Here is a 17276-nt window from a genome sequence, read left to right as displayed (position 1 = left end):
CACTCATCACTATATATATATATATATATATATATATATATATATATATATATATATATATATATATATATATATATATATATATATATATATATGTTGAGAGAGGAAATAAACGGACGTAGGCTTCTTAACTAGGAATAGTATACGGAAATTGTAATATTGTTTTCGAAATGCATTTTTTCTGCTGATTAAAACATAATTTTGTGAACGTAGTCCTATAAATTTCACAAAGTGGGGTGTCATGCAATAATTGCTTTTTCGGCAGACCTGCTGTATTTAAGTTCTCCTCCAACAACAGATAATTCTGTTAATTTGCCCTGAAATATTTAGGGCTTTTTATTAGGGTGACATCAAATAGTATAGTAGGGTAAGTATAGTAAGTAATTAACAGTACACCAAAGTCACTAATTTTTGACTACTCTTTTGTGCGATCTATTTGTGTCTTCGGTCTATTTTATTTCCACGAGGCTGTATTTTGTGTTTCCATTGTAATACTTACATCGCCCTATGAATACCCTGGTGCACACAAATAAAGACAGTATCGTCTGTTACTCAGTACGGAAGAGATATGGTAGGGTTTCGTAAGAAAAGATATTGATTAAATATCTTCTTCCTCTAGTTCTGACTGCACTAATGAAGGTTGGCTATAATCATTGCAAATTCGTCTTTATCTTCTACTTTTCTTAAATGTGTCTCTGTATCGACGGTTCAGTCACGAAAGTTTTTCATCCATGATATTTGTCATCTACCAAGACCTCTTTCTCGTTTAATTCAGTACGGTGGTGCAGTTAAGTTAAAAAATGAGCATGTTGGGAAAATATCACTACAGGAGCAATGCGATGAATTTGCGGCATTAGAATTAGAAGACCCTGGTGGTTTCCAGGGCAACAACTAACATAACCACAGAGGAAGCTACAGCTACCTAAAAAAAGGAATGCCAAACGTTAAAACGATTTAAACAAATAGAAAAGGTTATCCGAGTGAATAATAAAAGAAAAAGGTAATGGCGTGTCTCGCAAAACAAGAAAATATAATAATATATAATTCTAACCTTTCATACCTTCCAAATAAAATATCACGTAGTTACCTAAATTTTAATAACACAGATTTATTTTATAAAGTTATAAAAATAACAATCACATAACAGATATAATAATTTACATAATAATAAAAAATAAAAAATCATTCCTAAAGGGCATTTGCTTTCTTTCTAAAAAACAGTAATTTTCAAAGCAAAAAAATTACCGTTACAACTTTTTTTGATATTAATAAAAGCTGCAATAAACTTTGTATATTCCTTTGTAAGTCTTTATATTTTTTTAATCAGTAGCCATAACCCATTAGGTCTGCTGCTTCATTAGGTCTGTAATCGTTATTTCCAAAATGAGGTTGTAAGTAAGTGTTGATAGAGCCAATATCTGAATAAGAAGTACTTTCGTACTTCGTGTTTGGATTTAATGTAGTGGGATTTTCAAAATAGAACTCTTTCAAGCTGCCACCTAAAATAAAAAAATAACTTTATCTATGCACAATTTGATAAGAAATATTAGAAACAATGTAATGACGCGTGTACAACAAACTGACGGATAAGATATTCGTTCATATTACTTACTAGAACTCTTCACAAAGGACTAGTAATGAGATCTAATATAGCGAATGAATAAGTAGTGAGATGTAAAAACAATTTAAAAGTAAATATATAGAAAGTTACATGAATAAAAAAATTAAAGTTATATTGACATTTGCTTAAACGTAAATCATTAATGCTTAAATATTTTCACTATAACGCTAAAACGTTATTTCATGAAAAGACTAAAACCAACTTTGTGCTTTTGACAAAAACCTAAATCTCATGAAAGGAATTATTGTTCTTTTAATCTAGAAATATCAGTTTATTCTTTTTTCTAGCTTTATTATACAAAAGCTAATACAGATAAATACCTGGTATGTTCTGATAAATTTACCACGTACTATTTTATCCTAAGTGTTCCTTTTTAACTTATGTTTGTTCCAATATTAATGTAGTTTTTCTACGGTATACGGGGTCATTTCTAACCTTTTTTTCAATTTTTTTAAACGCTTAAGAGTGTTTGTAACATAATTAGTACGTATTTCAATTTTTTTTTTAATTATTTAATGTTAAAAGGCTGTTTTTAACAGAATATTTATTTAGTTCCCCCTATAAATTTGGAAATAAAAGTAATATCTTATGTTAAATATGGGTGGGCACAAAATGTCCACCCTTGGTAAAACTTTTTACTAAAGGTTTCTATATAATTTTTCGTTGGCAAAAATTTGTTTAGAGTTGCCTTCACTTTCAAAAGAATTGGAATCGTCTCCGTTAGAATTGCAGTTGTCGCGCGGATCTTGAGCTTTGCTTCTTTGTTTTGTAGAAACGCATAGATAAGGATCTATGTAGGTGCACGCCAGTAATATCGGCCGGAAAGCTTCGCGCAGCTTGGGCCATTTAGTGTACATTTAGTGTACATATATATATATATATATATATATATATATATATATATATATATATATATATATATATATATATATATATATATATATGTATATATATATATATATATATATATATATATATATATATATATATATATATATACAACAAAAGGTAATATAGGTAATATACAAATCTTATTTTTTTTTGCTATCTACTCATACTTAATTACAAGTCTCTAGACAGAGACAGGCTAAAGTTCACAATAAATCTGTAAAGGTTGCAGTGTGTGCCATAAACCACCCTATTAGCTATCTGTCCTACTTACTTATTATATTGTATAATTTTTAGACAAATTGCAAGACTTAGTTCCTACTAAGAAAAAATTAATTGCAAACAATGTAATGCCACAGAATAAATAACTAATGCTAAGTTTGACACTTTTAAAAAAAGTAATTATGCACCGAAGATCACAACATGAAGTAATTAATAAGAAACTAAAGTGTGTAACAATAAAACACTGAAAACTTTGTTTTCAAAACTTCCACAAAATTTATTTTAAATTCTTATCACTACAGCTGTTTCGGCTAATTACCTTTCTCAAGTGATCTGTTTTTGGCATGGGTTTACACTTTATCAAAAACTCAAGTGATCTGTTTTACCAAAAACAGATCACTTGAGAAAGGCAATTAGCCGAAACAGCTGTAGTGATAAGAATTTAAAATAAATTTTGTGGAAGTTTTGGAAACCAAGTTTTCAGTGTTTTATTGTTACATAAAATGAATTTCCATCAAGTAACGGTCGAATCCATCAATTATATAGAAACTAAAGTGCCCCTTATGTTAATTTCAGAACATTCCTTGACAGTTGCTAGTGAAATACTTGTATTTCAAACATTTAAGGAATTTCAGGAGTGGAAAATAACTACTGAAAAGCAAACTTTTTCCTCATTTGTACATATGCATGGTTTTAAGAAGGGTATCAACTGCAAAAAATAAAATATACATGTCATAGATCAGGCAATATTAGAACAAGAGGAGAAGAAAATATAAGACCACTAAAAACACAAGGAAGTAACAAATTAAATAAATAACGTTTCACTTTTTTCAGGTCGGTCGCAGGATTAATGTGATTTGACTAGTCGTCACACAACTTATTTAAATGCCAAAGAGCGCTTGCGCGAAGCTTTCAGGCAGATATTACTGGGGTGTACCTAGATCCTTGTAATGCATAGGAGCTGTTAGTGCTTGTTTGTATGTAGTGCTAGGAAGTAGTCAACTCAATTGAATCAAAATGAGCAAGTATCTGTCAAAACGCTAGTTAGAATTTATAATAAAGAAGATACAGAACAGTGATAGTAGTTCAAACATTGAGTATGACGATAATGATTCTGATGTAAGCGAAACAAAATATTGTATTTTACCAGATTCATTCAAAGAAGATTTTAAAATTAATGATTCTCGGAAGGACAACTTGGATGTAACTCGTGTGCATCAGTACGTGAGTAAAATAGGTAGAGTATACTTGACCCACCCTTAGCTATATCTAACGATAGACCTTACACTAGAAACACGCGGTGTTCCTTTTGCGCCAAAGAAACTATTTATAAAAATGAAGGTATGAAAAAACTGTCAAAGTCTATAGTGTGTGCGAACTGTAATATATATGTGTGTGGAAAACATAGTGAAAAAACTAATGTCTGTTTTAGTTGCAGAGATGCAGTTAAACATTGGAAGTCAAATTAGCCTTCTTGTTTCAGACTGTTTTTTTTAAGTTCGTTTCTATATAACAATTATATAACTTACGCCTTTCAAAAAAGGTTACACCATCTCAGTGGAATAAACCTGTTATAGCAGTCATGCACAAAAAGGGAGATATAACAGAGCTAAAGAACTATAGACCTATTAGCTTGTTACCTCACGTTTATAAGTTGTTTATGACTTCTATCAACCTTGTGAGCAAGAAGGATTTAGAGCTGGATACGGAACAAATAATCATTTGCAAACCATTAAGTCGATGATTGAAAAAATCATTGAATATAATAGACCCCTGATACTTGTCTTTGTCGACTTTGAAAAAGCATTTAATACGGTCAATCAAAGTGAAATGCTCCAAGCTACAAACACAATGTAGAATAGATCACCGATACATATTACTCATCAGATACATCTATCAGCATGCTACAACATGTGTAAGACTTAATGAAGGTACTGGGACCTTTCGTATTGAAAGAGGCGTTCGGCAAGGAGACAGCATGTCTCCTAAATTATTTACAACTTTGCTAGAATACGCTTGTAAAACAATAGATTGGAACGAAAAGGGCATCAATGTAGATCGAAAATTTTTAAATAACCTTAAATTTGCAGATGTTAGATTTACAGTTCTTATTGCAGACAGCTTTGATCAGGCACGGGTAATGCTCCAAGAACTCCATACTGCTACAAAAAGAGTTGGTCTTAAAATAAATTTTTCAAAAACACAATTTATGACAAATTGCGTCCACAACAAAAACGTCTTAGTAGAAGATAAAGAATAAGTCGAGACAACCAAACAATCGAGCTGAAAAAAAAAAATAAACCTTGCTTGGGCTGCATTTGGAAAGATGAAGGATATTTTTAGGTTTAAGATTCCAATGTATCTCAAAAGAAAAGTATTTAATCAGTGTATTTTGCCAGTGACGACCTACGGCGCAGAAACTATGCTACTAAAGCCAAAGATTATAAGTAGCAGACGTTTTTGAAAGGATAACAACACTTAAGTGGAACTGGGCAGGTCATATAGCAAGATCAGTTGATGACCGGTATACAAAAAGAATTTTGGAATGGAGACCCCGAATACAAGCTAACAGAAATGAAGGTCGACCCCAACGAGATGAACAGATGACATAAAAAGAGTGACTACAAATGTGATTCAGATGGCGCAAAATCGGACTAAGTGGAAAAGCATGCGAGAGGCCTATGTTCAGCAGTGGACGTTAGAGGCTAGTTGATGATGATATACTACTACTACTATCGGTTTACAGTGTTCTTCGACACCTTCCGACTCCTAACCGCCATTCTTCTCTATTTAACCATAGGCCTGGAGAGATTTCTCTTTCCTCTAGTTTTTTTTCAATTCACTCTCTTCAGCTTCTTCTTGGTCTTCCTCTTTTCCTTCTCCCTTGTGGTGTCCACGTCAAAATTTGTTTCGGAATCCTGTCATTTCGCATTCTCTGTACGTGGTCGTACCATATTAACTGTTTTGTTTTATATAAAAATGTGCACTCGTAAGTGAATGGGATATTTTCGGTCAATTTGGAGATAAAAAAAGAAAAGAGTTGTGCTACTTTATCTTTTTATTGAATACGTTTCGCCCAATGTTCAATGGGCATCATCAGTTCATCTAAAAGAATGGTATTAGCGATACATCTAATATAAAAAACAATTAAGTAAACGATCTTACCTTTAAAAGATCTGTAGCATTAAGATAATATTATGGTGAAGACACATCAAAAATTAATTTACTAAATAAATCAGCAAAAACACAGAATGCCGGAAGATTCCCAATTTAAGTAATTTTATATTAATTTGTTTTATAATTAACTTTTGAAAACATTGATGGATTCTAAAATCTATCAAAAAAAATATAATTGTCAATTTTGAAATGTTATATTAACAACGGCAAGGCTAGGGATCTTGACTGTCATGATCATATCATGCAAAATAAAGTATTTGAAAGTTCGAATGTCAGAACTGACAATCAGATGGTGAGATTGAAGGAAAAGTTTTGTAGATGCCAACACAAATGTTATGATATAATAAAAGAAGTTGAAGAAGAAACCAATAATTTAAAAGTAGAATACGGAAGAATCAATTTTGTAGTATTAGTGCATGGTAAATTTGGCTTAAGTTGCTGATATCAGTTCTCTTATTTAATGCATTAGGTTGTTTCAAAATATGACACATCTCCATAAACTGTCTCTTATTAAGGTTACGTTCTCTACAGAGAATTCTAACACCATCAAAATTCACAGTATGTTTGGTGTTGATTGCATGCTCTGCAATATTTTTTTTTATATTAAATTAAACGGTCATATTCCTTAAAGATATATATATATATATATATATATATATATATATATATATATATATATATATGTATAAATATATATATATATATATATATATATATATAAATATATATATATATATATATATAAATATATGCATATGTTCGTTATTAAAGATTCATTCATAAAAATATTAGCTTAGCTATTTATATCCTGATTAACTTGTTCTCTTTATATTTTTAAACGTTTCATAAACGATGCATAAGGAGCCTGATTTTTAAATCCGTTAAAAAAATGTTTGTTTAAATTGATACATAATCAATTCTTACAGACCCTTGAGAGAACATCTGTAGGGTTGTTTAACCTACGACACGACGTCTTGAACCTTCAGTTTTCCTAAACTCCAAAAATATTAATTTTATTACGTACTTACATCATTCTATCCACGTAGGATAAAGGAATAGGGACGTTAGATACATGATATATCAATTTATAAGCCTAGATATTTTAAAATTAGACTTTCACTTACCATATGCATCAAGGCAATTAATGGTTATATGTAAGTATCCATTTTGTTGTGATTTCATATGCTTTTTGCATCGTGATGTTCCTGCTGGGCACTGGCTTCCATAACATTGAGGAGCTACAATAAAATATTTAAGATATTAAAGACTTATTTTCAACCATTTAATTATAACTAGTATAACGTGATGTTACCAGAAAATGTTGAAATACAAGTAGAGCTAAGAATGAAGCAATAGGAACAGAGAAAGATAACGAAGCAATTAAATTATCGAGTCTCTAAATACATAAATCGACACATTTGGCAACTTCTTCTATAATAGGCATTGTGTATTGGCCTGGGCCCCACAAGAGATTTATTTTAAACCGCGTTGGAGACGTTCATTATCGTAGTGACCAATATTATGTGTACACGTGCTAAATTCTTGCTCTTGCAATATTTCGTGTTGAGGAAATGATGCGATTTTTTTCTTGGGAAAGTTTTTAGTACAAAATTTTATTTGCATAGAAAAATACACTATTTCATGCAACTCCGAACATTTTTTATACCTTTTTCATTTATTTCAACCAAAGTAATTCGAATATATCTGAAAAATATGAGATATGACTAAGTTGACGAACGTTCTATAGACCTACGTTGACAAATTCGTCATCTTACCTCCATGTCTGAAATGATAGTATGGTTTTTATTACATACATTTCCATTATATGTACGGAAACCAGCACATTTGGCAACTTCTTCTATAATAGGCATTGTGTATTGGCCTGGGCCCCACAAGAGATTTATTTTAAACCGCGTTTGAGACGTTCATTATTGTAGTGACCAAGGTTATGTGTACACGTGCTAAATTCTTGCTCTTGCAATATTTCTTGTTGGGGAAATGATGCGATTTTTTTCTTGGGAAAGTTTTTAGTACAAAATTTTATATGCATAAAAAAATACACTATTTCTTGCAACTCCGAACATTTTTTATACCTTTTTAAGATTTAAGATTTTTAAACAGTATTCGTTGGACAGTTAACAGGTGAACATCGTTCGATAAATCTGTGCCGTGTCCTTAACTAGTGCTATTATCAAATTAATAGGTATTTAATTTGAAAATAAACCAACCGATCTTCAAAAAAGGTAGGATCTAATTATTTATTATTATGAGTGAATCGGGGGGTGGTGTTGAGCCACCCCAGAATAATATATCATCAATGGATACGGAAGACAAAAGGTATATTAATTTAAATAATAAATATAAAATAAATGATTCAGGGTATTATAATGTCTTTGTAGAATCTACAGACAAAAACTTGTCCCGTTTATCACCAGTACGTGTCGGTCATTATCTATTTAAAAACCAATATTTTAAACACGATGTACTAGACATTAAACCTGTTGGCAGAAATAAGGTAAAAGTAATTTTTAAAACTTATACTTGCGCAAATTCTTTAATTGAACATGAGCTTATTAAGGATAATAAACTTGTAGCATATATTCCATCATTTTTTACTCAAAAGAAGGGAATTATTAGGGAAGTCGATACGTTTTTGGATGAAAAGTATATTTTAGAAAATATTGTTTCAGATAAAAATGTTGTCGAAGTAAAAAGGTTAAAACGGAAAATAATTGATTCGGATAATGAAACAATTCTTGTACCTCGCCAGATGGTCATTCTGACATTTGAAGGAAATAGCATTCCTAAGACTGTTAATTTAGACTTGGTTAGGTTTAATGTTGAACAATATATATATCCGGTTGTTCAGTGTTTTAATTGCTTTCGTTTCGGTCATACTGCTCGGCAATGCAAATCAACATCAAATCGTTGTAAAAAATGTAGTCAAACTCATAATAATAATGAAACATGCACTAACTCCCTATTTTGTTTACATTGCAACTCCACTGAACACAACTCACTCTCTAAACAATGTCCTGCATTTAAACACCAATACAAAATAAAATCAATAATGGCTTTAGAAAACACTACCTTTAAAAAGGCAGAAACCATAGCTAACAATCCTTCATACGCCAAGGTAACTACAAATAATAGATTCGGTATCCTCAATACTATACAAAATTTCCCCGCCTTAACCCCTAACATCCCTGAAGGTACAAATCAAAATCAATCCTATGTACCTACCATTAAAAAAACAAGAAACAAGCGTAAAGCTATATCTCCTACTGCGATCAAAAACGCACCAACCTTCCCAAGATTTCCAAATGCTACAAACACCTCATCCCAACCTATAATCCCTAATCCCTACAGGGACGAGTTTATGGCGTATAAAGAAAAAATAGAATGTAAAATAATCAATGAAATTCCAGCCTTGATAGAAAATATCATCAAGAAAATTAACCCTAAAATATTTTTACCTAACTTACAAAAAAATACAAAAGAAGAAATTGAAAAAATGTTGAACAACCTAACAGATATTGAAAGCGATGGGGAACAACAGGACATTTAACATACTGCAGTGGAACTGTCAATCTATAAATAAACATAAACCTAGTTTACTTAATTATCTCGAGCACAATGTTGTTGATGTCATTCTGCTTAATGAAACATGGCTTTCTAAAAATAAAAATTTTGGTTTAACAGGTTACAACGTTATCAGAAGCGATAGACCTGATGGTTACGGTGGTGTAGACATCCTCATATCAAATAACCTTTGTTTTACTGAAATTAATGTAACGAAAAACTTTAATAAAGGTATTGAAACGTGTGCAGTTTTTATAGAACAAATTAAATTGGTAATCGTTTGTATTTATAAACCACCCAAAGTGATAGTCAATAATAGAGATTGGGAAAAGCTTTTAACTCAATTTAGTGGTAGGGTTGTCATTGGTGGGGACTTCAATGGACACCACAGTAGGTGGGGTTCCTTGAAGGATTCCGCTCAGGGCAAGTGTATAGTAGACGCGCTTGATAACAGTAATTTAGTTCTGCTAAACGACTGTAGACCGACCAAAGTAACAAGACCTAATGAACTTCCATCAATGGTGGATCTATCCCTTGTTACACCAAATCTAATTGGATATACCACATGGGATCCTGTTTCCGATACTCTGGGTTCAACTCACTTACCTATAGTAATCACCATCGACTTGGACTATCACCCATGTACAATAATTCCTTCATCCAAATGGAAAGAGTCTTCAGCAAACTGGAATATCTTTAAAGGCCATATAGAAAAAACATTATCCGAAAATATAACCGATAATATCACTTCAGCGGAACGTTTTGACTTCCTGTTAAAGACAATTGACGATGCTGCCTCATTTTCTATGAATATCAAAAATTCCTTTCAGCCAAAATCTCGAATTCCAGTCTGGTGGGATTATGAATGCAAAAATATGATCATTTCACGAAAAGTTGCATACAAAAGATACATTGAAGCATCAAATTTTGAAAACTATATTAAATACAAACAAATTCAAGCCAAAAGTAAACTCCTCTTTACAAACAAACAAAAAAGTTCGTGGATTAACTTTGTAAATACTTTAAACAAAAATACTCCCATCAGTAAAATTTGGAATTTTGTTAATAAACTAGTGAATAAAAATTACCGTACAAGACGATATCCCCTGCCAAATGAACTAATAGAAGAGTTGCTCGACAAATTTGCTCCGCCATATGTTGACCTTCCTATTCAGGATAACAATAAAACTAGTAAATACAATATTTTCCAGGAAAGTTTTGATATGATAGAATTTGAGGCTGCACTTAAGTCTTCAAAGTCCTCGGCTCCGGGGCGCGATCAAATTACTTATAACATTATATATGAATTACCTCTTATAGCTAAACAAAGTTTACTAACAATTTTCAACGATTGGCTTTTCAATGGAAGATATGTGGATCATATGAAAGAAATAGTTATTTGTTTAATTCTTAAACCTAATAAAGATAAAACACTCTCCTCTTCTTACAGACCGATATCATTAATGTCTTGCATATGCAAGACATTTGAAAGACTTATTAAGACTCGATTAGAATGGCTTGTAGAACATTATAGTATCCTTCCAAGTACACAATATGGATTTAGGGCTAGTGTTGGTACACTGGATGCAATATCACATTTAGTTACCGACATTCAAATAACGTTTTCCAGAAACAATTATCTTGCTTGTTTGTTTTTAGACCTAAAAGGGGCATATGATTCTGTTAATTTATCCATTTTACACAAAAAACTATATGATATAGGATTACCTCAAAATATAGCGACTAATATTGTTCATCTTTATAATAATCGTGTTATATATATTAAAGATCATTTAAACCAACTACACGGTCCTAGAATTGCTCATACAGGTCTTCCACAAGGATCAGTTTTAAGTCCGTTATTGTTCAACATATTTTCAGCAAGTATTCATGGCATTTTTGACAACACAATCAATTGCATCCAATACGCTGATGACATTTGCATCTATACAGAGCGTAACTCGTATACTGACTGCCTGGAGGCTCTGGAATCCATCATGCAAAACGTTAATAACTGGGTAAAAAATCATGGACTGACCATTTCCCCTGACAAATCAGCCACAATGATATTCACTAGACATAGGATTCGTACGCCTGACAAAATAAAGTTGTCTGGATATGATATACCTATTGTCAAAGAATACAAATATCTTGGCATTCTTCTTGATCCCAAACTCTTATGGTCAAAACATGTGGAATATATAAAAAGTAGGTGTGAAAAAGGTATTAATATTCTTAAATGTGTTACTAATCGAAGATGGGGCGCTGACCCTAAAGTTGCATTGATGTTTTACAGAGCCTACGTGCGATCTATTGTAGACTATGGTTGCATTCTGTATGGTGCCGCCAGTAACACAAACTTATTAACTGTAGACCGCATTCAGTTTAAATGTCTAAGAATATGCTTGGGCACCATGAAGTCTACTCCTTGCCCTGTACTACTTGCTGAAAGTAATGAAATACCTCTTCAAAATCGTCGAGAAATTATGGCAATTAAACATATCCTGAAGCTAAGATTAAATAATAATAATCTACTTAGTCAACTGTATGAGTTATCTATTGAAAACCTCTCAAATAAATACTGGCGCATAAAAAATTCTCCTCCACTTGCTGATGCTTTCTTAGAAACTAATGAGTATCCTAATATCTATGGCAAAGAAAAAAGATTACCAATATATAAAGCTAATTTTCAGGTAACATTAAATAAACCAAAAGTCATTATACCAAAGTACACAGAATCCCCACAAATAAACTTTGTCTTACTTAGATCCATATTGAGTGACTATAATGATCACGTAATAATGTATACCGATGGTTCCAAAAAAGAGGATGGTGCCACAGGTTGCGCTGTTTACATTCCACATAAAAGCGAATCTTTGAAAATTAAACTTCCATCACATTGTTCAATATATACTGCTGAAGCGGTAGCTATCGAAAAAGCATTAGATTGGCTAGATTCACACAATTTAAATAAAGCAGTAATATTATCAGATTCATTATCGGTCATTAAAGGATTAAACTCAGATATGACTCAACATAAAAGAAATAATATTCTTTGTGCTATTAAAAATAAAACATATAGTAAAGATATTACAGTTATTTGGGTTAAAAGTCACATTGGTATCGAGGGAAATGAACTGGTTGACCAGCTTGCTAAAGATGCGACCCATGTTGGACTCTATATTCCCATATTTACATTGGAGGACTTACAACAACATTATTATAACAAAATTTTTATAAATTGGAAAGAAAAATGGAAAAACATAGCAACGAATTCAAATAATCAATATTATACTATCCACCCTACCTTGCCACAAGATGTTGACTATATTTTCAAATATGCAATGCCAAAGAAGTTAACAGCCACAATTACACGACTGAAAACTAATCACGGTGCATTCCCAGCTCACTTGGCTAAGTTAAATATTATCCCTTCTGGGGTGTGCTCATGCGATAATATATCACAATGTGACATCAACCATATTCTTTTTAAGTGCGATAAACATAGGTATGAAACAGATCAGCTGTATTCAAAACTATCAGAACTTAAAATTCAGACTCCCATAAACATCACCCATTTACTCTCCTTAGATAGTAGAGAAGTATACGAACTAATATGTAACTTTTTATTTAAAGTTGGTTACACTATTTAAAATCTAATATCTTACATTACAATTCTGTGGCTAAAGGACTAGTTTCCAAGCCAACTCACCAAACACACACACACACAAGATTTTTAAAGATATATTTTAGTATTCTTTCATTATCCCACATAAGTTTAGAGATTATATGGTTCACTGAATAGTCACCTGCTTCTTATATCTTGTTAATTGTTTGTTTCCAATAGTTTTGTATGTTTAGTTTTACTTTAAAATTTATTTGTTTTGTCGTTTTTCAACTTGTTTGATTTATTTAATAAAAGCACTATTTTCTTTTAAATTTTATCAGTACATATTTTTGTTAATTAATCTTAATTAACGATTCACAATTTGGGTTTTGCAAAGGCCTAGGAATAGGAACTAGTGAAGCTCTTTTATAGACTAGAATGACCTCAGGATCATATTGAATTTTTATTATAAGCAGCGAGCAAAAGTACGTGCTAATGAACAGCTGACAGAAGAAATGAGTGAAGAGTGAAGAAAGAAAAGAGTGCTCTGCACAAAAGATTTATTAAAGTTAGGGCTAAGAGTTAGGTTAGCGAACTACTACATTTTCTCGACTTTGTTTTATGGAATTGAAGCTTGGATGTAAAAAACTAGAGTCATTCGAGTTGTGAGTGAGTGTATAGAAGAATCCTGAAAGTATCACGGACAGAAAACGTCACAAACAAAGAGGTTCTGAAAAGAATGAATAATTAAATGGATATCTTAAATACAATTAAAACAAGAAAATTGGAATATCTGGGACATATTACAATTGGACAGCAATATATCTCGCTTCTACTGATTATGCCAAGAGAGATCCAAGGAAAAAGATACATAGGGAGATGTGAAATACCATGGCTGCGTAACCTGAGAGAATGGTACAGATGTACATCAAATAAACGTTTCAGATCAGTCCTAAAGTCTCTAAAGTCCAAATAGCTATGATAATTGCCGGCCTCCGTCGCGGAGACGACACTTCAAGAAGATTTTTCTTTATATATCACCTTTATAGTAAGTATGGTTTACAAAGCGCAATATGTAAGGCGCATTTTCAGTGAGTAGTTCTGAGAATTACTTTCTTTAATAGTCTAGATGTTTTTTACCTTTTGTATTTTATTAAAGCAATTCCCGTAGTCATAACTTTTATTATTTTTTCGAGTTGTTATATGAACAAAATTATTTAGACTACAAAATGCTTATCAAAAAAAATTAGGTACGAAGTATTCTCGTATTAAAACGTTTGGTTTTTAAAACTAGCATCCTTTCATTCACTGGCAATTAAATAATATCAATAAACTTAATCATTACTTAAGAATCAAACCGAAATTTTTATCAAAATTTTGTAATGGAAAACGTTTCAAATCGATGTGAACAATGAAGTATCTATAATTTGGCGTATATAATAAACGTTTACGCTATGAGAACGACAATAATTATGGTATAAAAAATTGTCGAGCTAAGCTTAATAAACTTGAATATACTGACTGGACCATGTTATAAATGTTTGAATTTTTACTTGGTTATCAAATAATGACAAATCTAAATATTCCACTCATTAAATTCAACTTTGTTGAATTGTTGACATTTTCGGAAATCATTCCTATAATAATGATATCAAATTAAAGGCCACCTTATTCATTGCAAACACACCTACAAAATTTGATGATAAATTAAGAATACGTTTTACCTTGATAATTAGATAAAAAATTTAAGACTTTTAATCTGAACAATGTTCCTCACAAGTTTGACATTGGCTATATGTCCTATAAAATCTTAGTAAAAGCAACTCTGCGTTACAAGAACAAAACATCAAATGAATAATGATAAGTATAACTTATAAAAGGAAAGTTGCTAGTGGTTGTATGTACAATGTACATCCTAGTTTAAAAAAAATACAAGAAAGTGTTAAATTGAACATTTGAAAAAAGCTGTGACTAGCTGGTTTAAAAACCTTTAGTTTATATATAAAATATTAATTAAATTTAAAATTAAATTATATGTTTTCGATGTTTATCTATTACGAACTAAAGGGAAACATACTCAAACACATTTAAAAAAAAATCTAGGTTGATGGAAATTATCTCATTTAATTTTAAGTGTCATTAACTTTTTATATGTAACCTAAAGGTTTTTAAACCAAGTTTTGAGTGTTTAAGTATCACTTACGATGGTCTAACAGGACCTTAAAGGTTGTGAAAAATGTATTAAGCCTTACTAATTACACTAGAAGTTTTCCTACTTAGTAAGATTTTTTTTACTTAATACAATATTTAACTAAATAAATATAACACTAGCCACAAAGAAAAATCTTTAAAGAACAAATTTGGATTATTTAAACCAATGTTCATTATTTGATCATGAATTAAATTTAAGTTGTTAAGAACTTATTTTTCAAAGAAAAAATGGAATCTATGCACTCAGAGAAAAGGTTGAAGAAGAACTAGCCACCTAGAAGTGGCAAAAATAATTTATTAATTTTAATTTATAATCAAATTTATTAATTTATAATCAAAATTTACCAAAATGTTTAATAAGCTGGTAGATATTTAATAATTTTGACGACTTACAGGACAATAATTATACAGCACAAGTTAATAAACAAAACTTGAGAATAGAAATATCTATTTCAACGATAGACGACGAAGATTTTCTTATGTTGTTGTAAGATGTGAATCTTTAAGGAAAAACATTTAAAACTTGAAAAAAATACAATATTTAAGAAAGTAGGAGTTTTGGATAATAAAAAAAATATTTTAAAAAGTTGGAATAATAATTTTTCATATCCATGGAATATTTCATATCCATGGAATACAGTGAATATTTAACATTGTAAATATATATATATATATATATATATATATATATATATATATATATATATATTATTTTATGAAATATATATAATATAATATTCAATGGCATAATAAAATCTAGTTAAAAATTTAATATTACTTATTGAACTTATTAAATTCTGATTTTATATTATATTTTATATTATATTTTATATTATATTATATATATATGTATATATATATATATATATATATATATATATATATATATATATATTCAATATTCACTGTAGGATGTCAGATATAATAATTAATAACTATTAATATCAAAGCCCAAACTTTAGACGAATTATGGCAAATACTTAATCATATATAATATAACTGGGGAAGGAAAGGACTAAACACTACTCCCAATTCAAACAAAAAATAAAAAATATTTTGGGATTTATTAAAATTAGTTATCACAAATGATTATCACATAAATCCTTACCTTCGCCAATATACGCTTGCAAAGTAGTTGATATGCAGATAACAAAGGTCAGACAGAAAAATATCCACGACGAAAAATTCATTTTAGGTTCAATACTGGACCAACGCTAGCCAATAACTGATAACTGATCATGCTTGTTTGGTTTTAAGATCATAAGAATTATTTCGTCATATAATTCCACAATATCAGTGCTTTGATTAATTTTATTTAATAACATTATTGTACGAGGAGGCGGTAAAAAATCGCATAATTATTTAAAATTATAATTTTTTCATCACAGATTGATCATAAATAAGTATGTTAGTGTGCTCTGTATACAAGTACAAGTATTTATATATTTTCAAACATTTAAAAAGTATTGGCTCATACAGTAGCCCACCTAGAATTTGCCTCTGGGAGGGGTTTTGCTGGTCACCAAAATTTTTTTTATGATGTTACCTCCATTTTGAGTCCTTAAAATGTGTAAGTAACAGTGTCGGAATAGGGTCCTGGGGGGGTTTTAACCCCCAAACCCCCCCTGGGTGCGCCACTGGGCTCATAACTCAGGACTTATGGGAAATAAGTAACAGAATCATTTAGTAACCTATCTAAGATGGAAATATCTAAAAATCGTATCAAATTTACATAAAGCAGATCAACAATAGACGACACTTCAGTCGGTGAAATTGATAAAACATCTCGCCGTCTCCTTACAACCATTAAACGAAAACGACTCGTCCTTTGTCGAAAATTCATTTCATTTTATTGATCTTTTAAAAAACATTTTTATTTTCTCCTTAGATATAATAGTTATAATAGTTAGTTTTGACATTTTTCCTTCATTAGCCAACATTCCTATTAATGAAACCATTTCCATCTTA

General features: G+C 30.7%; 1 protein-coding gene across 1 annotated transcript; it reads right to left on the bottom strand.

The window, feature by feature from the left end:
* Nucleotides 1-1080: 1080 nt before the first annotated feature.
* Nucleotides 1081-16569, bottom strand: LOC140440674 (uncharacterized). Its single transcript, XM_072531032.1, has 3 exons — nt 16417-16569; nt 7033-7146; nt 1081-1499 (listed from the first exon to the last, which is right to left on the bottom strand). Exons 1-3 carry the CDS (start codon nt 16496-16498, stop codon nt 1324-1326), a joined length of 372 nt encoding a protein of 123 aa, XP_072387133.1. The 5' UTR covers nt 16499-16569; the 3' UTR covers nt 1081-1323.
* Nucleotides 16570-17276: the final 707 nt, after the last annotated feature.

Source organism: Diabrotica undecimpunctata, chromosome 5 (assembly GCF_040954645.1).
Source record: "Diabrotica undecimpunctata isolate CICGRU chromosome 5, icDiaUnde3, whole genome shotgun sequence".
Taxonomy (NCBI): domain Eukaryota; kingdom Metazoa; phylum Arthropoda; class Insecta; order Coleoptera; family Chrysomelidae; genus Diabrotica; species Diabrotica undecimpunctata.
The sequence above is the reverse complement of the archived record's forward strand: the minus strand, read 5'-3'. Positions and strand labels throughout refer to the sequence as shown.